At 40.8% G+C, this 24,009-nt stretch overlaps 1 protein-coding gene across 4 annotated transcripts in view; it reads left to right on the forward strand.

The window, feature by feature from the left end:
- The window catches only part of OMA1 (OMA1 zinc metallopeptidase), a 60,643-nt gene extending 37,625 nt beyond the window's left edge, over nucleotides 1-23,018 (forward strand). For all 4 annotated transcript variants that reach the window (XM_084788113.1, XM_084788114.1, XM_084788116.1 and 1 more), the window contains exons 8-9: nucleotides 11,534-11,683; nucleotides 22,573-23,018. In XM_084788113.1, the coding sequence (XP_084644239.1) occupies nucleotides 11,534-11,683; nucleotides 22,573-22,782 (360 nt within the window). In that variant the 3' untranslated portion in view covers nucleotides 22,783-23,018. The remainder of the gene's footprint in view (nucleotides 1-11,533; nucleotides 11,684-22,572) is intronic.
- The last annotated feature ends 991 nt before the right edge of the window (nucleotides 23,019-24,009 follow it).

Raw genomic sequence — 24,009 nt, forward strand, 5'->3', positions numbered from 1 at the left:
CCTGCACTCTGTACAGTGTACTGTGTACTCTGCACCTGTCCCATGCCCCTTGCACCCTGCACCTTGGACATTTATTGACCAGGTGTTTTGTGAGACAAGTCTCTACAGTTGACCTAACTCCCCAACCCTGCCCTGCAATTCCCATCACATTGCCAGATTGTGATCCCACATCCCTGTGATTAAAGCTTAGCTTCCTTTGTCATGTGTATAAAAGAGCAAATATGCTGACCAGGGCCCACAGACACACACCTTGTATAGTCGGCCTGGTCTGCTGTAAGTTGCCATCACGATTCTGCGCAAGACTTGCGAGTGTGGTAAGAGGAAGTGATGGAGAGGCACGTCTGTTGCTCGTGCGTTGCCCGGGTGGATTCACGAGCATTTGAGGCCAAGGAGCAAACAGAATATAGGAAAGTCCCTAAAATGAAGTCACTGGTGAGGGCTCTGTTCAAACCTGAAGCTTTCTCTCCTTAAGGTTCTTCCTGTGTCTGCTCCACTATCGGCTGTCAAGATGTCAATTTGACATGCTTACATTTTTATAGTTTAAAGTTTTATTTTGGAGAGCTTTGAGTTATCATTATAAAAATTATCAGAATTATTAATTTAGAATTAGTGATTAACTTGTTAAGTCTGCTGTGAACTGAGCATAGAATAAATGGCTCAAATCAGTTAGACAAAAGATATTGACTGATTTTGTTGATATGTATATTCACTTGCCATTGTAAGGAAAATTTGACACTTTGCAGTCATTTGTAGAAATGACTTTTATTTTTTAATTTCACAAACAACCGAAACATCTATATTCATTTTTGAGTATCCTTACTGAAATCTAAAAAAGGAAAGCTAATTTTCTTTTAATGCTTCTAAACTGGGGGCAGGCTCCTTAGAGGGCATTATGTATGATTGCTTTTGATTGTTACGGAGGCTGGGGACATGTGGATGTGGTATCTCGTTTAGTGAGTGGGGACTGAGGATGATAAATACACTGGAGTGGTTTGGGAGCCCTCACTGCGAGGGACTGTCCAGCTGTAGAGCTGCTAAGGACTACAAGCCCTGCTGCTGGCTGCAAGTGACCTGAAATAGCTATGCTCATAGCACCATCTAGCGAGGGAACTGGGGAACAGCAGAGTCCACTTTATTACAGAAATAAGAATCCGAACTTTAGAAATTTGTGTAAACCAGTAGATTATAGAACCTTAAGGTTTGGACCAGGGAGGGAAACTGGAGCTAATTTAACTCAACTTCGGCATTTGCAGGTAGGGAAATGAGAGTTCAAAGTGATGATGAGATTTACCTAGTAGCATAATTGGTTAATAGCAAGACTCCGGCCCTTGTCTTTCAGGTTAGTAGAGTCTTTGTCACAGCGTGCTGATGTTGTGTTGTACATGGATGACTGTCTAGGTTCTTAGATTAGTCATTTAAGACTGAATAAACAGCCAATGAGAAGGTCTCATTTCATAGATGTGTTGTAGGGGAACTTCCACAGCGCATACCTTGTGCCCAAATCTTGTTTTGAACCCATTTTCCCCAGAGAATGAACATTAATTTGACTTTTAGTTGTTGTGATTTTCATTTAGTATTGACTGTTGTTACAAAACGACATGAAATAAGAAAGAAATGTGTGTAAAATTTATTTAAAGCGTTACCAGCTTTGCTGAGTGGTGAACTAACACAGTCGCAATTAAAAGACACAGACCACTTGGGCAAGGACTTTAGAGTTATTGAACCATGAAATAAGAACATCCCATTTCTCTTTTGCGTTGGCTCACACTGTTATTGATAAATAAAATTTTTTTTACTGACAAATCCTGAGAATGATTTAGCTGCAGGTATTTGTGTTGCATTTGGTTGGAAAAGAGAAGTTTTAAATTATTGAGTGGAAAAACTGTTGTTTAGAGAACGAGTAGCTTTACAGAGTTAGAGTGAGTGTAGGCAGGGGTGTCCTGAGTGCTGGAACACCCCACGCCCGTGTGTGCAGATGGGGGGAGCTGGCTTCCCAGGATGTGCTGAGGACAGTGTGGGCAGCTCCTTCACTGCTGGGACAGCTGAGCCCGTGCATGCAGACAGAGCGAACTGTGTCTCCCTGGAGGTGCTGAGGACAGTGCAGTGACACTGATGGTGGTGTTCACAGTTGGCCTCAGTAATATTTTTCTAGGCACTGGGTCCTGTCCGGAGTTGGTTATGTGTAGTAATTCTTTTAATCTTCATTTCAGCCCTTGAGGTACAGATCCTGTTATTTTCTTTGTTTTACAAATGCATCTCTCACTTGTGGTGGATTTCTTCCTCCTCCAAGAGGGGGTGTGTTCCTGGGGGATGTGGGACTTCTTCCTCTAAGCTGCTGGAAACACTTTTTGTCTTCTGCAGTATCACTGCTTTAAAAAATGCCCATTTTCTATCTGTTTTGTTCCCTTTAATTATCATAACATTCTCTCACATGTCTGCGTGGGATGCAGAGAGGATGCCAGGACATCTGGTTCAGATGTGCAGTGCTCCTGGCGTTCAGAGAAGACTCAGAACTGCTAATATCAGGCGTTTCCTCTTGAGGGGGTGATGGCTAACAAGGATTGTCCTGCGGAGGCTAAGAGTTCAGAGCCCCTTTTAGCTTCTACTTGCAGTGAGCGTTTTGGCCATAGATGGGATAGAGGCAGTCTCAGCCTGCTCTCAGTGTGTGTTGGCATTGGGAAATGTTCAGACTTTAAGGATGGTTCCTATAGTACTGTGTGCCGTATAGATATCATATCCTCTTGAATTTATAATCAAATAGGAAAGTTCACTGTCAATTAATGTCTCTTACTGCATATTTATGCATATTGCTATTGTAATCTGGATTTAAAAGATTCTTCTTTATTTATAAATTAATGGCACCATCTCTTATGGCCGGACATAGCTTCTTGTAATTACCCTAGGCTCCTGGCTACTCCCTAGAGGAAGGGAGGACAGAAACATTCTGATCTGGGCTCTGGACTAGTCACTTTTCATCCTGCTGATCTGCAGCATTAAGCTTCAGAGGGTGAGTCTGGTGGCCTTGGGGACTGAATTGCTAGCCCAGGACACTACCTGGGACTTGATGAATTTGTGCCTCATCCCTTGCACTACTCATCACACCCCACATCACATAAGGTTGTTGTAAAGAGTACAGGAGGTGACCTAGTAATGCTTATAGTCTCCCTTATCAAGCTCAGTATTAGTTAAGTAAGTAGATGAGCTTTCAATCCCACATCTTACTAGTTTTAAGCCATGCCAATTCTGCAGCATATAGGAAAATTCTGTGGTCTTGTCCTTGCCCAGTTCTGTAGCACTGTAGGACACCTTTCCCACTGACATCTGTCCCTTAAGTTTCCTGGGACTTGTGATCACCACTGGCCCTGTTTGAATAATAAAATGTGGTCTAAAAAGAGCCTTACCTTTTCTTCTTGAGCTTCTACAAGCTTGGTAAATGCATTCTCTTTTACTACATAGTAGTTTTTTTTTACTTTTTAAATATTTTTATGGTGAGCATGATGGTACACACCTTTAACCCAGCACTTGGACACAGAGACAGGCAGAGCTCTGTAAGTCCAAGGCCAGTCTGGTCTGTGAGCAAGTTCCAGGTCATCCAGGGACAGTAGAGAGAGGTCCTTTATTTATTTATTTATTTTTAAGACTTGACTTATTTTTATTTTATGTATATGAGTTTGCCTGTATGTTTTCTATGCACTTTATCTGTGCAGTGCCCGCACAGTCCAGAAGAGGGCATTGGATCCTCTGGGACTGGAATTACAGGCAGTTGTGGGACACCTTTTAAGGTGCTGGGAGTTGTTTAGTTTCCATGTATGTGTAGGTTTTTTGTTATTTCTGTTGTTGAAGTGCAGCCTGAGACTATGGTGATTTGATAGGATAGAAGGTATTATTTCAATCCTCTTGTATCTGTTGAGGCTTGCTTTGTGACCTACTATGTGATCAATTTTGGAGAAGGTTCCATGGGGTGCAGAGAAGAAGGTATAATCCTTTGTGTTTGGGTGAAAAGTTCTATAGATATCTGTTAGATCTATTTGATTCATGGCATTGGTTAGTGATGTTATTTCTCAGTTTAGTTTCTGTTTCAATGACCTATCCTTCAGTGAGAGTGGGGTGTTGAAGTCTCCCACTATTATTGTGTGGGGATCGATGTATGGTTTAAGCTTCATTAGTAGATCTTTTACAGATGTGGGTGCCCTTGTATTGGGAACGTAGATGTTCAGAATTGTGATGTCATCTTGGTTGACTTTACCTTTGATGAGTATGAAGTGTCCTTTCTTATCCCTTTTGATTAATTTTGGTTGAAAGTCTATTTTGTTAGATATTAAAATGGCTACACCAGCTTGCTTCTTGTGACTGTTTGCTTGGAATATTTTTTCCAGCCTTTTACCTTGAGGTAATGTCTATCTTTATGGGTGAGATGTGTTTCTTGAATGCAGAAGAATGTTGGATCTTGTTTATGCATCCATTCAGTTAGTCTGTGTCTTTTTATTGGAGAATTGAGACCATTGATGTTGGGAGATATTAATGACCAGTGACTGTTAAGAGTCTTAATTTTGATGTTGGTTCCAGTAGAGAGTTTGTGTGGTTGTGTTTTTGTGAGAGTGTAATTATCTATTTCCTGTGTAGTTTTGGTTGTAGCTTGTCCCTTTGAGGTGGAGTTTTCCTTCTAGTAACTTCTGTAAAGCTGGATTTGTGGATAGGTACTGTTTAAATTTGTTTTTGTCATGGAATATTTTGTGTTCTCCATCAATGGTTATTGATAGTTTCACTAGGTAAAGTAGTCTGGCCTGGCATCTGTTGTCTCTTAGGGTTTGCAGGACCTTTGTCCAGGCCCTTCTGTCTTTTATGGTCTCTGCTGAGAAGCTGGGTGTAATTCTGATAGATTTGCCATTAAATGTTATTTGGCCCTTTTCCCTTGCAGCTTTTAATATTTTTCTTTGTTTTGTATATTTTGTGTTTTGATCATAATGAGTGAGTTAACCCAGAAGCAAAAAGAGTCAAATGGTATATACTCACTTATATCTGGACACTAGCCCAAGGGGCACAGCCCATGAATGAAAGTCTCACCAGGAAAGTGGGACAGAGGGGAGGACATCCTATTGGGATTCTAGGTGAGAGAAGCATGGGAGAATGGGGAAATAGAAGGATCCAGAGGGTCTTAGAATCCTACCAGAAGAACATTATGACGGGCGGATCTGGGCCCAGGGGTCGTGCTCAAACTATGGCACCAGCCAAGGACAATATGTGCAGTAAACTTCGAACCCCTAACCCGATCCAGCCAATGGACAGGGCATTCTCCACAGTTGAGTGTAGAGTGGGGTCTGACTTTCACACAAACTCTGGTGCCCCATATTTGAACACATCCCCTGGATGGGGAGGCCTGATGGCACTCAGAGGAAGGATAGCAGGCTACCAAGAAGAGACTTGATACCCTATGAGCATATACAGGGGGAGGAGGTCCCCCTCAATCATAGTCATAGGTGAGCGGAGTAGGGGGAAAGCGGGAGGGAGGGAGGAATGGGAGGATACAAGGGATGGGATAATAATTGAGATGTAATATGAATAAATTAATAAAATAAAATAAAATAATACAGTAGAAAAATAAAATAAGGTGCTGGGATTCGAACCTGGGTCCTCTGTAAGAGCAACAAGTGCTCTTAATCACTGAACAATCTCTGGCCCTCTAGGTATTGGTTTATTTATTTTCTTGTTTGGTTATGTATCTGCTTGCATCTTTATTTGCTCATTTGTTTATTTATGTATATGTTTGTGCATACATGTTCCATGCCTTACATGCGGAGGTCAGAGAACATCAGTTCTCTTTTCCTGCCTCATAATTTCTGGGGAAATTTATCAGGTGTGGTGGCAAGTGCCTTCACCCACTGGGCCTTTTTGCTGCCCTCGTCCCTCTTTTTTTTTTTTTCTTGTGGTAAAACATTAAACCTAAGATCTGTTCACTTACAAATGTAAATGCGTACTACGGAATGACCTCTGGGAACAGTGTCTAGAACCTACATCCACTGAAGAGTGGCTCCTCGTCACCTCCCACTGCGTCCTTCATCACTGTCCTACCCTGTGCTGGGTTGACCTATCTTAGAAACCTCATGTAGGCTGAACCACGCAGCCCCATGTCTTCACTCACTGCTCTGAGTGAGCATTTAAACTGTTTCAAGCCCTTGCCACTGTCCTACTGTAGTATCGAATGGGGAATGCTAGTTTATCTTCATGATACTCTTTGTAACTTTTGTGAAAACACAGCAAGTAGGATATTGCACCTCACAGGGTTCCATTTTTAATGTTTTTGGAGTACTCTGCATCATTTTACATTCCTATGAACAAAATATAAGTTAAAAATTTCACATACTGGACAATAATAATAATTATTACTATTTTTGTGTTAGCCTCCCAGCAAGTGGGAGGTGATACCTCATGTGGTTCTGGGTGCATTTCTTGGAGGTGTTTTGATGTTGAGCTTTTTTTCATATGCTCATTGTTATTTGTATGCTGTTTTTCGAGATTCTTATTTAAGTCTTTTGCCCGTTTTTAATTAAGTATGCTTTGTTATTGTGTTGTAGGTTCCCTTGTATATTTTGGATATTACTCTCTTGTCAGGTGTATTATATAGAGATACTGTCTTCTGTCCTATTTGCTGCGCAGAAGCACTTGTGTATAGATACAGTCTCAATCTAAAATTGCTGAGCTTTGATGTGTGCCCTAACATATGCCTTGGCTTGTGAGAACACACTCACACTCTCTCTCTCTCTCTCTCTCTCTCTCTCTCTCTCTCTCTCTCTCTGTTCTGTAGCTATTGGATGGAGTGCTCTGTGTGTCTATGGGGTATTATTTGGTTTAGAGTAATATTCAAATCCAGCATTTTCTTACTAATTTTTCATCTGGATCATCTATTGCTGAAGGTATAGGGTACTGGAGGTACCGTTGCTGTTATATTTCAGCTTGTTTCTGTCTTTAGATCCTTTCATTGTTCATGTATCTAGAAGTGCTTTGATTTGGATGCACTATTTTTACAAGTATTTTATTCTGCTTGATGAGTTGACTTATTTGTCATTTTAAAATGTCCTTCTTTATCTCTTTTTATAGTTTTTGTGACTTGAGCTATGCTACTTTGTTTTGGTTTTTGAGTCTGTGAAGTGAAGTAAATCTGTCGTAAGAAGCATACAGTTGGATCATTGTTCTAAAAATTTATTAGTAGCTTTACGTAATTAATTGGAGATTTCAGTTCGTTACATCTAAGGTAATAATTGGAAGGTTAGAACTGATTATTGGGCTGGAGAGATGGCTCAGTGGTTAAGAGCACTTGATGCTTTTATGGAGGTCCTTGGTTCAGTTCTTAGCACCCAGTTCTAGGGGAGCCAGCATCCTCTTTTGATGTCCTTGGCACCAGGCACACATGTGATATCATACATACATGCAGACAAAACATGTATACACATAAAATAAAATAGATAAATATGAAAAGTTAAAAAAGGGCAGATTCTTGCTGTTTTGTCATCTTCTGGTGGTCTTGCAGCCCCCGTGATCTTCTTTCCGGCCTTGCTGTCTTGCTTGATGCTGATGAGTCTGTGTAGCAGCTTGCTTGGCGTTCGCTCCGTTTCTGCTCTGTGTATCCACTAACACTTTTGTTGTATAGTTACTGTAAGGCTTTGGTAGAATCCCTTCTGCATGGAGCAGCTTGCTCAAGGTGATAATCGTTTAACAGAGATTACATTACTCATGTTTTCCGGTTTGTGATGTATTGCCGTTATTCTTGCCTGTAGTTGTTCTTAACTATTGCCATCTTCTAACCCTAGGATTAGAGGTTACCTCCGCAGCAGCATCGTAACCCTAGGCTTCCTGACGATGGCTTTGCTTTACATATACCACTAAGCTTTGACTTATCTTTGTCTCATGTTCTTAACAGCTACTTGAATTTGTATTTCAAATTAAATAAATTCCTTTGCAATTCCTGCACGGTGTCTGACTGTGTGGCCGCCCTCTCTCCACCTCGTATGCTGGGGTTTTAGGTGCGTGCTGCCGTTCCTTGTTCTTCCTATAGCTTTTGTCTGTCCCAGAAAGTTTTCATTTCTCCTTCATTTATGATAGACAGCATTGCAGGAAAAAAGGAATACATTGTTGTCCCACACTCTGCTGGGCGGCAGGGTTTCTGCTGAGAACACTTCTGAGAGGCAGTGTTGAAACAACAGCCTTTTAAAAGAGAGATGTCTCCTACTGTTCGTGACTCTTGGAATCTTTCTTTTTTGGATTTGGTGTATTACTTGTGGTATGCTTTCCTTTGGATTGATGTTTGGCTGATGACATATGTTCTTCCTGCCCTGAGTGATGGTATCTGGAAGTTTCCAGCACCTGTTTGCTCTCTTAGTGATGTGTCATTATTCACACAGGTGTCTTTTTCATCCTTTTTCTTCCCCTGGATAATTTCAAATGTTCTGTCTCTCAACTTACTCTTTTTTGCCCAGTAGAGTTGCCGCTGACGATTTTTGTTGAGTTTTGTAGTTTAGTCATATTTTAAATTTTCAATATTTCTTTTTAAAAAATAATCTGTTTGTTAGACTTCCCAGCTTTTCTCTTAATTATTAACTGAGTTTTATTATTTCTTTATAGTTTATTGAATTTATTTTCTTTATGAGTGTTATTCTGAATTCAGTTGCCAATCATTTTGTAGATTTTAATTTCTTTGGGGTCTATTTCTATAACCTATAAGTCTCCAAAGTGCGATGGTATTCTTTTGTTTTTATTATTATATTTAACACAGGGACTCATGTAGCCCTGGCTAGCCTCAAACTCAGTGTGTGAAGCATCGCCTTGTGTCTGACCCTCCTGTGCCAGCTTCCCATGATGCAGGACTGCAGGGTGGCCATTGTGCCCAGTTCACTAGCTGCTGGGGGTCAGGTCAGGGCCCGAAGCCCTCTTCCAGCTGAGTTACCCCCAGCCCAGCGATCCTCTTATTCTAAGCTATACTGTGTCTCTCTTTTGATGTCTGTGCTTCGAGAAGCACCCCTCCTGGCTTTCACAGTATCCTTTGATGCATTCTGAGGGTCAGCTAATGACAAACACAGCGGGGCAAAGCTTTTTTAGTTTGAAATATTTTAGTTATTTATCGTGATAATTTCCCCTCTATTTCTACATATCAAATGTTTTAACTATTGCCTTAAATTATGTTACTTAGATTGAACAGGTACATATTTTACTTGTCTTTCAACTAACAATTATTAGGTAAAAATCCCCATTAAAGTATGTTTTTTGTTTTGTTTTGTTTTTTTGACACACATTAGTGTGAATGCTCCTATCTGCTTAGTAGGAAAATGCTTTGGGTTTTTAAACTTTTAAAATTGATTTGTGTATAGATCTGCATTCATGCAGGGTCGTGCTTGTGCACAGGCACACAGGTGCCACTGTTAATGTGGCCATTGGGGGACAGTTTTCAGCAGCTGGATCTGTATCCCCTGTTGAGGCATGGTCTTTCTGCCTCTGTTGCAGTGCTGCCTGTTCCATGCTAGCTTCCCGTACATTTCCAGATGGTTTTTTTTTTTCTGTCTGCAGTGCTGGGATTACAGATGATGCCACTGCATATGGCTTTTTCTGCAGGTTCTGTGGCTCAAACTCAGGAAGTGAGACCTTCCTGGCTAGCACTGTCACTCTCTAAGACTTTTGTCCAGCTCTACCTTGTGTTCTTTTAAATTTGGAGCACTTACAGTGCGTAAAAAACTACACTGATTTGAACATTGAGTAGAAATTGAATTTCAGGTCATTCCTTCCTCTTTATTTCCTAACCTTGAAAAACGTCTTAATAGTGTTTCATGAACAGAGAGGCAGCATAGACGTTGACTGTCTATTGAGTGTGTGTTTTGACTAGGCTTCTGTTGTTGAGATAGAGCATCACGACCAAAAGCAACTGGGGGGGTGGTGGTGGAGTGGTACAGGGTGGTGTTTTGGGTGTTCCAGCTTACAGCTCCATAGTCATCACTGAAGGCAGTCAGGACAGGAACTCAAACAGGGCAGGAACGTGGAGGCAGGAGCTGATGCAGAGGCTATGGAGGGGTGCTGCTCACTGGCTTGCTCCTCATGGCTTGCTCACCCTGCTTTGTACAGCACCCAGGACCTCCAGCCCAGGGTTGGCCCCACCCACAATGGGCTAGACCCTCCCACTTTAATCATCAACCAAGACAATGCGCCACAGGCCAACCTGGTGGGGACAGCTTCTCACATGGGTTCCTTCTCCCCAATAACTCTAGCCATATCAGGTCGACATAAAATCAGCAGCACAACATGTGGCATTTGTCTTGCTTTTTAGGTATCGCAGTCACATAATTTAAGGCTTTTGTTTCCACACTTTGGCCAATCTGATAGAATTTTGTCCTTAATTTATTTAAAAGTAAAATAGAAAATGTAAATACTTGTTTCCTAGTTTTTATAGAAAGAGTAAATTAAGATTTGAAGAAAACTGAACAGACTTCTAAAAAATGTCTAAGACTTCTTAGGGAGGATTTAAAAAGACTTTTTATTATAAACATTTTAATATAGTTCACAATTAACCTGTTACTTCTTATCTGTCTCAAGTTCTTAAAACTACTAGCACAACTACTGTTAACAGTTAAGTAGCCTTCCGTAGCGTTCTCTGTATTTAAGTGTTTTCTTGGCATGTATATATGGGTTTGTCATAGCATTGTGTTCCCTTCTACACTAGATCCATATATATACTTTAAAAAATAGTGTGTTTTGAGTGGCCTCAATGTGATTTTTCTCATGTAGTTGAGAAAATTGTACAGGTTGATATACATTAAGATTAACTATTTTATTAATGTTTATTAATTTTTTTCTAATTGTATCATTAGATATTCAATTTCTTTAGTGCAGTTTAGTAGCATATTACTTTTAATAGAAAAGTTAACTTATATGGAAGAGTTTCCCCTTAATACATGTTTTTAATGCCCACTGTGCTGAAAATAGTGGAATTATTGGAAATGCTTGCAGGGTCGAGGCAGGGCAGTGGGCTGTGTTGCTGCAATGCTCTGTGTTTGAGCTTTGCTTTTCTCCTCCTCGTCCTGTTCTGGAACACTGAGGATCAAACCCACAGCCCAGTGCTGCTAGATTACTCTACCATTGAGTTTAATCCCAGCTTGAGGTTTTATTCTTGTAAATAGTGAGCACATCACCATTTATTAAAATGGTGATAGAAAATTAGAGTAATTTTGGAACATGTAGTGACACAAAGTAAACGTAAAGATATTTTCCTTTCCTCCCTCCTCGCTTCCCTCCCTTCCCCCCTCCTTCTCTTTCCTCCCATTCCTCCCCCCTCCTCCCTCTCTTCCCTCCCTCCTCCCCCTCCTCCCTCTCTTCCCCCCTCCTCCCTCCTCCCTCTCTTCCCCCCTCCTCCCTCTCTTCCCCCCTCCTCCCTCTCTTCCCTCCGTCCTCTTGCCTTTGATTCTTCCTCCTTAACCCTTAGAATACCTGGCTGAATTAATTTTGTTAAAGTTGAAGTAACTAAGCTCATTGTGTGCTTTTTTAACTCTGTGTCTAGGCATGTGTGGACGTAAGAGCCAGCTCCGTGTTTTGGCAGCAGATGGAGTTGTCCGAGAGTCTTCATGGCTACCCCAAGTTGCCGGAGTGGCTGTCCACACACCCTTCCCATGAGAAGCGAGCTGAGTATTTGGACAGACTCATACCACAGGTGAGCTAGCCCTGCTAATGCTGTTACTTCTTCGGGGTAGAAAAAGTGAGTTACTATGCAAGTATTTTGGTTACTGTAATTGCTGACTATTGGTTTTCAGAGAGTTGGACTGCAAGGGAACATGCTGTTTACTTACAAGTACATTGATAAGTACAGCTGAGTTTTCTGCGTGCAAGGTCTAACTCTAGTGTCTGACTTTGAACTGCAGTTGTTTGGTAATGGTTTAAAACTTTAGTTGGGCCTCGAGATGTAGGTCAGTTGGCGAGTGCCTGCCCCAACATACGGGAAACCCTGCCTGCATCTCTAGCACCTGCAAGCCAGGAGTGAGGATGCACACCAGTCAGGCCAGTGCTTGGGAGCTGGGGGACAGGAAAATCAGGAGTTCAAGGACTTTCCTGCTTCCACAGTAAGTTTGTGGTCAGCCTGGTCTATATGAGACCCTGTCTCAAGGAAAAAAAAAAAAAGAAAAAAAAAAGAAAAAAGAAAAAAAGAAAAGAAAACCACGTTAGGCATTTTTTCAATATATTGATCATAATTTGGTCTTTCCTTAACTCTTGGTTTTAAATGTCTGTTGATAAGTTATATGTAAGTTTTGGGTTAAATGAGTATCAACTCCTGTTTTGCTGTTTTTTGTTTGTTTGTTTTGTCTTGTTTTTGTTTTTGAATTAGCCAAGATCACACTACATAACCCTGGCTTGGAAGTTCCTGTGTAGACAAGGCTGGCCTAGAATTTACAGACATACTTCTGCTTTCGCCTTTGCCTCCCAAGTGCTGGGATAAAGATGTGCTCTTTCACATCTGGCTCTTGTCAGTATTTTTCGTTTGTTTGTCTGATACACAATTTTTGAGCCTAGGCTGGCTGCAGACTTCTACGTAGCGGGCTGGCCTCAAACTCCTGAGTGCTGAGTGTATAGGCCTTTGCTGTGTACCTGGTTTTGTACAGTGCTGGGGTTTCAACTCAGTCTTCATGCATGCTAGGCAGGAATCTACCATCTGAGCCACATCTATATCTCTGAGTGGTTTAGAAACACTGGGAATTTGTTTCTGAATTTAGGAACTGGGAAATGTTACATTAGACTTGGTGTCTTGTAAGAACCCACTTTCCAATTCATTGGCAGCTGTCTCCTAGTATAACCTTATATGGCAAACTAGGAAGTGAGGTCTCTGGAGGAGTGAGTTTGTCTGTCCATCATCCATCCAGCATTTATTTATTTATTTATTTATTTGTTGTTGTTTTTAAGTCAGAGTCTTACTATGGAGCTGAAGGTGGTCTTGAACTTGAGATCTTCCTACCTCAGTTTCCCCAGTGTTGGACTACAGGCATGGGCCTGTATGCTAAGAGTAAAGCATATTTTAATATGGCGCTGATCCCATTGATGAGGGATTGACTTTCATGACCTGATCACGCCCAAAGGCCTCGTTTTATGAGGCTCTCACATTGGTATTAGCATTCCAATGTGTGAATTCTGACAGGTGCAAATGTGAGTTGATTAGCACCTTTTATTGGAATCAAATCTTATTTAGATCCTTAACGTGAAGGAAAAGAATAGCAAAAATAGTAATGAAGTTTACCTCCTATAATCTGTAGCAATTACTTACCCAGCAGGGCCATGCATGTGTTTCACTAGTAATTGATTATCGTGAGGGCCAGCGAGGACCCAGATGTTAGAAGCCCTAGAGAGGCCATGGCTTGTCTCTAAATTCATGACACACACAAGTGGTTTTCATTTTCACTCAGCAAAGCTAAACTATGTGGCTTACTTAAACTAGACAGTGAATTCTACTAGCCAGCTGTGACTTGAGCCTACCCTAAATTCTGAAGCTGTCGTTTCACCAAATCACTGAGGATCTTCAGACGGGTTTTTAAAGAGTGCTTTAGGGAGGCCTGTGAAAGAGTAAGGAGCTGACTGAGAGCACAGGGAGCCCGGCTGGAGAAACAGATGCGATTTGGGAGCCAGTGAGGAAGGAAAACAGGGGAGGCCTTTTTTTTTTTTTCCTAAAAATAAACTATCCCAGTTCAGAAATTTAATTTGAAAACTGCAGGTAAATTTCTTATATTTTCCCCCCAAGTGATTAAATTCAATTTGAAAGCAATAAAACTCTACTACAACACTGGGAATAATTCAGTGGTTGAAGTGAGAATGATAGTTAGTACCGGGTACACTGTTAATTAGAGCACGTAGTCATAAAGATTGCAGTGTGCTGCTCTCCTCAGTCTGACTTCTGTAATGGAAGAAAGCAGCCATGTATGGAAGATGTGCGTCTGCACCCCACTAAAGACTACATTCTGTTGGTTTGTTTGTTGTGTTTTCGAGACAAGGTTTCTCTGTGTAGCCTTGACTGCCCTAGACTCACTTTGTAGACCACGCTGGCCTTGAACTCACAGAGATCTACCAGCCTCTGCCTCCTGAGTGCTGGGATTAAAGGCGTGTGCCACCACCAGCTAAGACAACATTCTTTTTATTTATTTATTTTTTAATTTTTAAACATTTATTTATTTTTTTATGTGCATTAGTATTTTGCCTGCATGTATGTCTCTGGGTATCAGATCTTTCAGTTATAGACAGTTGGGAGCTGCCATGTAGGTGCTGGGAATTGAACCTGGGTCTTCTGAAAAAGCAGTCAATGCCCTTAACCTCTGAGCCATCTCTCCAGCCCCAAGACAACATTCTTAACATGATCTTGTGCTTGGGATGTTTTTTCCTAAACAGAGTACAGAGTTGATATTTACTAATGGCTTCTGCCCTCTGACGTTTGGGTAGTCAGACACCCTGTACACCTGTACATTTCTAAGGTCTAGAGTGTTGGTGCTGGCTTATGGCAGACACAGTGCATTCAGTGTTGTCCTCCAGAGGTGAATTGAGGAATGGACAAGTTCACCTAGGGACCAAGTAGAGAGCAAGGCGAAGGGCGGAACTTAAATCTATAGTAGGCATCCTCTGCTTAATTGTAGAGCCTGCCTGGGGATCAGATGTGTGGGGAGAAAACCAAGAAAGCAAGAACCATGTGGTTCTGTGATGGGAACATACATTTTGGTGACTTTAATGTTTAATCTCATGTGCTAAGTCTTTATTTTATCAGATTCTTTGAATGCCATTATAACATATTTCTTACTGTAGCTTATCAACATTATAGACGTTTTAAATGTTTCACACATCAGCAGATGTTGAATCACTGTTACTTACTGTGCTGTGGATTTTGTGATGGCAACTTCATAGAGCGCTGCACCGTCAGCAAGCTTGCTCTCTGTGAAGGAGTTGGGCAGTAGGGGAGATGCAGGATGTGAGGCTCTCTGTGTAAAGGCCCTAGTCCTGTTGGAGAAGCGTAGCGTACTTATGACCCAGTTTATCCTTAATTACCTCCTTGTAGGCTCTGTCCCCAAATATGTGCATACTGGGGGCTAAGGCTTCAAAGTATAAATCTCTGGGAAAAACAATTCATTCCCAGGCAGATAGCTAATATTTGAGCAAAGATGGGAGGGCTATCGGAAAAGTGGTTGAAAATGGCATGGCCGGGACTGCAGAGATGGTTCTGTGGGTCAGCTTCCTGTCATGAAAGTGTGAGAACTGATAGGAAACTGGCCATGGCCTGTAATCCCAGCTCTCCTACAGGGAAATCGGAGGTGGAGACAAGACAGGAGAATCCCCAGAAACTCAGGCCAGCTAGCCTGGTGTACAACGCAGTGATCAAGAGGAGGCCTGGCACCTGAGAATGCCCTCTGCTCTCCAGACGGTGCCTCAGACTACATTCATGAACATGCTCTCTCTCTCTCTCTCTCTCTCTCTCTCTCTCTCTCTCTCTCTCTCTCTCTCTCTCTCTCTCTCTCTCTCTCTCTCTCTCACTAGCCAGGAAGGCTAGAGAAAGTAGTTGCAGTAAGGACTGATTCTGCTCAGAGTAAGATGCTAATGGAAGATTCTGAGCAGAGATGGAGGATGTGATGTCTTGACTTGAACGTTCACTTTATTTGGCGTAGTGTATTGTTCAGAGAATAAACTGCTTCCCATCGTGTTCCGTTTTTGTGTTTGATCTAGCGTCTCCCTATGTAGTCCTGGCTATCTTGGAACTTACTCTGTAGACCAGGCTGGCCTCAAACTCAGAGATCTGTCTGCCTCTGGGTCTTCCTTCCCAGTGCTGATATTAAAGGCCTGTACCACATTGATGGTCTTTTATTTTGTTTCTAATGAAGATAGAACCCCCAAATTAGGGGATAAAATACCCTTACTATTTTTTAAATGTGAATTCTGGAGAAAAAACAACATGTGTAAATGTCTAGTTAAATATAATCATGTGACCCACTAGTATTTGAAAATGATAAATATAGGTTTGTAGTAATAATATTATTTTGTTGTTGATAAGCTGATATGATATAATTTTATTTACTTGAAATAATCAGTTAGATTTAGGAAACATATTCCACATATTTTGGTTACCATAACAACTTGGGTGAAAAACTGAAGAACAGATGTTGTGTCAACCTGTTGATGTTTCTTAGCGTGAGCTTCAGAATTACAGTTATGCTGTTTAGACTTTGAGTTTATGTACATCATAATTTGTCCTTGAAAGAAATACCTTATTTAAGTATTTTATAAAATATGAATCACTATGAATAACAGAAATTTTGTTGAAAGGGTTATTTTAAAATCAAAAGCCTTCAGATTATTATTTTTTTCTGTGTTCTTGCTGGTTTTCTTTCTCCTGCTGTTGCTCTTCGTGAGGGCGAGAGGGGTGGGAAATGATGGAAGAGCTGGAAAACATTTAATTTGGAATTATTGTTTAAGGTTGTATAATTATAATCGTAATTTGAATGGAATTTGTTTCTAAGTATTTTAATTGTAAACACCATTCCATCTCTAGGCGTGAGAATCACTTGGTAGCAGGCTGCAAATGCATTCATTTTAACCTCATTTTATTTTTAATCCTTTAAACTTTCAGGCAGCTGGGAATTTGAACTCATGTGTAAATCATCCTTATGCATTTGTAATTGGATAAAACAAATGAATAAATCATTAATATTGTGCATCTCATGAGCAGAGAATATAAGTGTTTGGAATTACCATGAAATGTCACTGTTGGCCATGTGTAAAAACATACACTGTTCACCTTGCTGAATCTCATTTTGTCTGACATGGAGAGTGTTGAGGAAGCAAACAGCAGCTACAATAATTGAATCGGCCTCTGTATCACATGAAGCCAGAAAACCTGACAGTAACGTGTTCCAAAACCTTAAACACACACACACAGAGCTTATGGTTGAATGGACCGTTAGAATTGCTTTGAGGGAAAAGGCAAGAAAGAGTAATGATATATATTTAAAATGGAGGTGATCCCCCCCCCAATATCTTGCCTTCTGTTTTTAGTAGAAGCTTTTAATTTAATCACAAAGCCCTTCTGGCACTCCCCCCTTTTCTTTTCACTTAGTTATCACTTATATTTAATGGATAAATAATTTCTGTTTTACTTGATGTGTAGCATGTAGGAAAATCTCCCTGTGTATGCCAGCAGTTGGTTCATATTTAGTTGTTACTGGAAATAAATGTAGCCAATGCCTTAAAAGAAAACAGTGTGCTTATTGCTTTTAACCTTTTGAAATATTGTTTATGGGCTACACGATACGTGATGCTTGTACACGTTGTGGAGTGGTCAGGTCAAGCTAACAAGCAGATCTATCACCTCACAGTTTTGGAGGGTGACAGCCCATGTCCTCACTCTTAGCACTCCAGGTGTGCACTGTTACTGGTTGTGTTGTCTGAGGCACAGTGGCGTTCAGAGCTCCTTTCTTTACCTCTCTGAGATGTTGGCCCCTGGCCAGTGTCTCCCATCTCTTCTTCACCCTGGTGGTCACCATGCCCTCAGCTTTTGTGTGCTGTTTCAGTAGATCCCCATGTGAGCTCACGCTGTGGCCTTCAGATTCATCTGTGTTGGGTCGGAGGGTAAGACTGCATTGTTCTGTTTGCCTTGTTTTCTGGAACTTGGCTCTGTAGACGAGGCTAACTTTGATCCATTCTGAGTGCTGGGGTTCTAGGCCTGTGCTACACTGTCCAGCTAGGATTTCATCGTTCCTCTGGCAGGACGTGCTGACTGTAGAAAGCTTTGTTCAAAGCCCTCACTTCACTTCTCATTCCTGAGAGCAACTTACCTATGTCAAAATAGCCTTTTGGTTTTTTATGTTTACTTACTGAAATGTTTCAGTTACTTATACTTAGCAACTTTTGGCCATTTTAAAAACTAGTCTATTTCAGTCTCCATTATAGTTTGTGAAAAAAATAAATGTTTGAAAGATAAATTTTATTTTTGAAATGTAATCTCAATTCATATAAATATTTAATGAACACACATTTATTTAACTTATTAATGAGGAAAATGGGAAAATGTTATAGGTATTGTAAAGGAGAATTTAACAACCATAAGGTAAAGTAAGAAATCCTATATGAGATGTGAGCATGATAAATCTAAAGACAGTTGTATAGACTTGTGGATGGAAACACATCTACACCTAGCTGAAGTCTACTGAAGGAAAAGGAGCCCGGATTTTTATCAAATCCAGTTACTGGGAACTGACACCAAATAGGTTGGTCATAAATTCCATGAGTCCATGATATGGTGCAGGTGAAAAAAAAAAAGATTTTTATTCTAGCATTTTTCAAACCTTGCATGGTGTTGTTAGGTTTCAGAAAAGTGTTCCCTCTGGCAGATTCAGTTCTTGACTTGATCTTCCTTCTGTCGGTAGACCTCTAAGCCTTAGGAAAGGATTCATCCGTCCTTTCTCCCATCCCTTCTTTCTCCGTTTCTCTCCTCACATTCTTTAGTCACTCTGCAGCCATTTTGATGCTTATTAAGGTCTATAGAAACACCAGTAACTGTAAAACAGCTCTCCTCATAGGTCAGTAAGCAGCTGCTTCCCACCAGGCAGAGTTCACTTTCATTTCCATAGGCAAATAGAATTTTCATTATTATTAATTTTAAAATAACAAAATGAAGGCAAATATTTGGTGAGGATTTTTAGCCAAGCGATATTAGTTAGTAGCTCAGGTTAAAACCAGAATTAAAATGTATATATAGGCATCTAGCCTGGTCTCAAAAATGTGTGTGTTTTGTGCATATCTATGTTTATGTGTAGACTGTCACATAAGGTGCAGCTAAGTATAAGAACCACAGTAACCAGAATGAACCGCCTTAGCTAACTGTGGAAAGAGGTAGGTGTCAGTAAGCCAAATAAACTTTATTTCAGCAACATGTAGAGTCACAGCAAATTAGCCAAGCCACAATAGAGCTTTACTTCAGTCTTTGTCCACCAGTGCAAAGAACAATTACTTAGTGACTAATTGATTCTAGCATCAAAATATACAAAGGGATATCAACTGGCTGATTCATCTTATGAACATGGATGATTTTGTTTCAACAATTTGATTAAAACGGCCTTAAAAAATTATGAACTGGGATCATTAACCAGCAAGCAAGACAGGGCTGTATCACAATTATTATTTCCCACAAGCAACTGTATTGTTCTCAGATTCAAAGATGGAAGGGACACGAGAGCAGAATCTTCCCTTCCTCTTTCCTTTTCCTCTGCATCCTGTCCAGTTGGCGAGCTGCTTCTGCTGTGCATTAGGAGGCTCCGCGGTCCTTCACACTGCCACTACCTAGACCTAGCTCCTCAGTTCTCTCCAGTTACAGCCTCCCTGCGCCGTTGTTTCTATCAGTGGCCTATTTTCAGCCTAAAACATTCCATTATATTCTTTATCTATCTATCTATCTATCTATCTATCTATCTATCTATCTATCTATCTATCTATCTATCTTAGCTTAGAATAAGATCTTGTTTCTTTCTGTTGCTGTGATGAAACACTGACCAAAACCAGTTTGGGGAGTAATGGGCTTATGTAGCTTACTGGTCACATGGTCCATCGCTGAAGAGAGCCAAGGCAGGGGTCTAGAGTCAGGGACTGCAGCAGAGGCTGCAGGAGGATGCTGCTTGCTGGCTTGCTTATCATGGCTGTTTTCTTGTAAAGTCCAGGACCACTAGCCCAATAATAGGTCTGTCCACAGTGGGCTGGACCTTCCCACATTAATTATAAGAAAGTGCCCCCACAGGCATAGGCGAATCTGATGGATGCAGTTCCTTAGTTGGGGTTTCCTCTTCCAGAGTGACTCTAGTTTATGCCAAGATGAGAAAAACTAACCAGCACAGTCCCATAGTCTTCCGTCACGGAGTTGGCCACTGTCTATCTTGCTCACATCTGTCTTGCTCCAAGGTTTTCCTCAGTTCTAGTCATTTTACACCAGGCTTGCTTGTTTCCTCCATACAGACCCACTGGTTGCAGGCATCACCTCCCCACAGAGGCTTTTCCTGGTCCCCTAGACAAATAGCTTCTCTCCCATGCAGTCATCCTCCCTGTTCAAATTAGAATGATTTGTTTACTCTTGACAGATTGTTTTCTACCTTGAAATATATGGCCCCTGTTGTCTGTGGTCTCCCTGGCGACGCCCACAGCTTCTGAGATGCCTAGTGAATACTTAAATGCCCCTAGGATATATAATAATAGAAAATATATAATAGCTAAAAATAGAACACTTTGCAGGGGCACTGAGTAGTGCTTGCACTGCTTAGACAATATAAGGTGTAGGAAATTATGGCCAGTAATGAGAAAAAGATGCTCACAGGAACTGGCAGTGTAGGAACAGTAGTGAGCTTAGGTGTCTTTGCTTTAGTTCTGCCCAGGAGAGCTTAGTGTGGTAAAGTCTAACCTTCCCTTTTCTCCATTCATTGCTAGACTCGTCCTAGTTCTGCTCCTGTGTCTGTGTGAGTAAGGCCCTGCCATCCTCTTCCGTCCTCAATTCTTCTTGACACTTTACTAATAAAGTGGTTTGCATTATAGCATGTGCTGAGATAATGTTTGTAAATTACCGGTGCAGAGCGAGGCACAGAATGAGTGGTGCGTGCCGTTTGCTCTTGCAGCAGCTGGAACATTGAAGGCTGGCTGCTGGTTTCTCACTTACCTCTGCTCTTCCCCGGGATTCTCAGAGCTATATATTCTGTCTATTGGATTATCTTTCTACTTTCTCATAAATTGTAGCATCTCCCTAATATTTTTACAGCATTTATTAAAATGGTTGTTTATAGTTTAAAATCCAGCCTGTGTTTATGAAATGCCTATTATATGCAATTCATAGAGTCAGACAGAAAATAAAAGCAATGTAAGGCATATATTAGGTGCACATGGGGGAAATTCTCACTTTGGAAAAAAATTGAAGATTTATTTAAGATGATAGATTTGAATTTATAAAAGGGAAAGGATGTTAGCACACTGAAATGCTATAAAACATATAGGAAGAAAGCCAGAAATCTAGAAAAAATATTTTACCAATATATTAAATAAATCTTACTATTCAAAAGATTTTGCATACATATATTATACATAGTATAATTTTTCTTGAGAGGAAGTGGAATGCAATAGTCCACACATGAGGAAACAGTGATAGGAAATCTTTGTGAAGACTACAGTTTTTCTGGTTAATAGCTCAAACATTTCCAAAGTACAGGCACTTGGTAGAAAATTCATTCAAAGAAGCATGTGATACCAAATTCATTAGCATAAAAAGCATTTGAGACCAAAGCAAAAATTTCCATCTTTTTATTTCCAAGCTAACTTTACTTTTTAAAAAGTAACAACTTTTTATATTTAGTAAATAATATATATGTGTATGTCTCTCTGTGTGTATATATATGTGTGTGTGTATGTGTGTGTGTGTATGTGTGTATATGTGTATGTATATATATATTTCTTTTTGAGGCAGGGTCTCATGTGGCCTCAAACTGATTGTGTAGCTGAGGATAACCCTGAAATTCTGATCTATCTGAGTCTACTCCTAGGCGATGCAGTTATGGGCACTTAGTTCCACACCTGGTTCATTCATGGTGGTATGCATACCATGTGTTATGGTGTGTGTCCAACTTTATAGGACACGGAGTTTTTCTCTGTCCTGAAACATTCCATGCCTGTTTATCTCTCTTTCTCCCTGTCCTGTATAGAGCTAGGTTGTCCATGGGGCTGGTTATGTGGAGCAGCCGTCCAAGAGCCTGCCCTGTGTTTTGGTCGTGGCTCTATGCTATTCTATGCTGTTTTGGGTTTTCCCAGTATATGTAAATTACATGCTTATGTTGCTGTTTCCTAATGTTCCAGTTTTAAGCCTTCTATTTATTTTTTCACTGCAGAGAACTAGAACAAGCTTTCTTTTCACCACTATCACCCTCCCCTACACACACACACACACACACACACACACACACACACACACACACAGCTCTCTCCTCCCCTAAATGATTAAACTGTGATTTGGGTTGATTCAGGATTTGGTATTTTAAACCATAAACACCACTTACAACCAAGTTACACAGTGCGTTATAATTGCTCTTCCTTTCCCCACACATTTCATTCTCTGTAGAGTTAAAAATTATTGACTTTGATTTTTTTTTTTTTTTGCTCCTTCTCTGTCATTAGCATCTATTTCACCCTAGAAGGTCACAGCTGTGAACAACTTTGTTGTTGTTGCTGTTTTCTTCAGTGTGTTTAGACATGGACATTTTATCATTTTTCTTGTGGTGAAAAAAATATCTTATAGAATCCTCAAAGCCTCATTAACTGACATGGTTCTCAGGATCTGCTAAGGGTGACTGTAACTGGTTTTGTCTCTGAGGTGGCTATTGTTGCACATACAGCTGCTGCTTTAAAAGTGATAGTTATGGGGTCAGAGCATGGAAAGTGATTACACATCTTCTTGTGGCTCTTCTTCATGTCCTATACTTGAGCTAACTCCTATTTTAAACACATAGGCATGCTTGTTTACTTTTGATTGCCTTGTGAGGAACTGCATTGTATGTTTCTTTGTAGGCTCTCAAACTTCGGGAGGTCTGTAATTGCCCACCACTCTCTGGACCAGACCCTCGCTTACTGTTCAAGCTCACTGTGAAGCGTTTTCTTGAAGACTTGGAGACAGAGGACCTAAACATCACTGTCAAGAAGCAGAAGGTGGATGCTGTGCCCATTCAGAAGCAGGAGCAGATACCTCTGACGTACATAGTTGAAAAAAGAACAAGTTGAACTGTAATGTATGAACTTGGGGTATGTGAAGACTACAGCAATCCTCATCATTTTTATGCAACTCTTGAAAAATGTTTTAAATAAAAAAAAAAAAGGATATCCATGGTCAAGTCATATGTATTACAGATATCTGAATTTTTCTAGATTTTTATCTTTCATGAAATCTTGATGTATTCCAACCTATTTTAAAATATTGCCAATGAGGAAAACATCACAGAATAAATTTATATTATTCATTTCACTGTCATCCATTCTTGCTTTAGATTTGGAAGGAAGGCCTATAGTATAGTAATTATTATAGCTTCCTGCTTAACCTACAGTGGGTTTTGGAGTCTCGGTGGTTATGAAATGGGAAACTTAGAGTCTGAAAGTTATGTTCTGCACTGGGGTGTAGGGGAGTGTGGGAAAGGGGACCCAAGGGAGAGCTCCCAAGGGAAATTGCTCCCAATGGATGCCGGAAGCTGTTTCTGTTCAGAGGCACAGGAACAGCTGCTTGTGGCCCAGGTGACGAAGTGAGCACAATGCAGAAGCATTGTAGGAGGGAGGGTGGTCCTCATGTCGTGATGATGGGGCTTTTGGAGGTTCCCAAAGGACACAGCTCTGTTCCCACTGAGGCACCGTCTGCAGAGGCAGCAGTGAGCGCGGTCCTCGATTTCACTGGCTGGCAGGCAGGGGCCAGGTACTTCTGGAGAACGTGGACGAAGGTGTTCAAGGCTCGTCCCTAGGGAAGCCAGAAGTTGATGACCATGTTGTGTAGAAATGGAAGTAAATGTTAAAGCATGAGTTATTTAGGCAGTTTTATTTGTACTCTCAAATTGGTGCACATAAGGTTTCATCTTTTAGATGGATGGTTTCTTGAAAGACATTAAGTAGATACTTTGTTGGAGAATTAAAAGCGCAAGACAATACTTTTTGTGAGTAACCGCTATGAGCTGAGCCCTTAAAAGGTTTGCTTTACTTTTAATTAACTAGATGAGTGGGGAGTATATGCAGGTGCGTGTGGTGTCCACAGAGGCCAGAAAGGGCGTCGGATCCCGAAAGCTGCGGCTGTGGGTGGGAGGGGACCATCTGACGTGGGTTCTCAGAACTGACCCTGGGTCCTCTGAATAAGCAGCAAGTGCTCTTAACCCGTGCGCAATCTCTCTGGCCTCTTTTTACGTCAGTTATTTCAAAATCATAGGTAAGTTTTATTTTCATTTTATGTTTATAAATGGACTTCGAGAGGTT

This window comes from Acomys minous (genome assembly GCF_964271855.1).
Source record: "Acomys minous genome assembly, chromosome: 6".
NCBI classification, from domain to species: Eukaryota; Metazoa; Chordata; class Mammalia; order Rodentia; family Muridae; genus Acomys; species Acomys minous.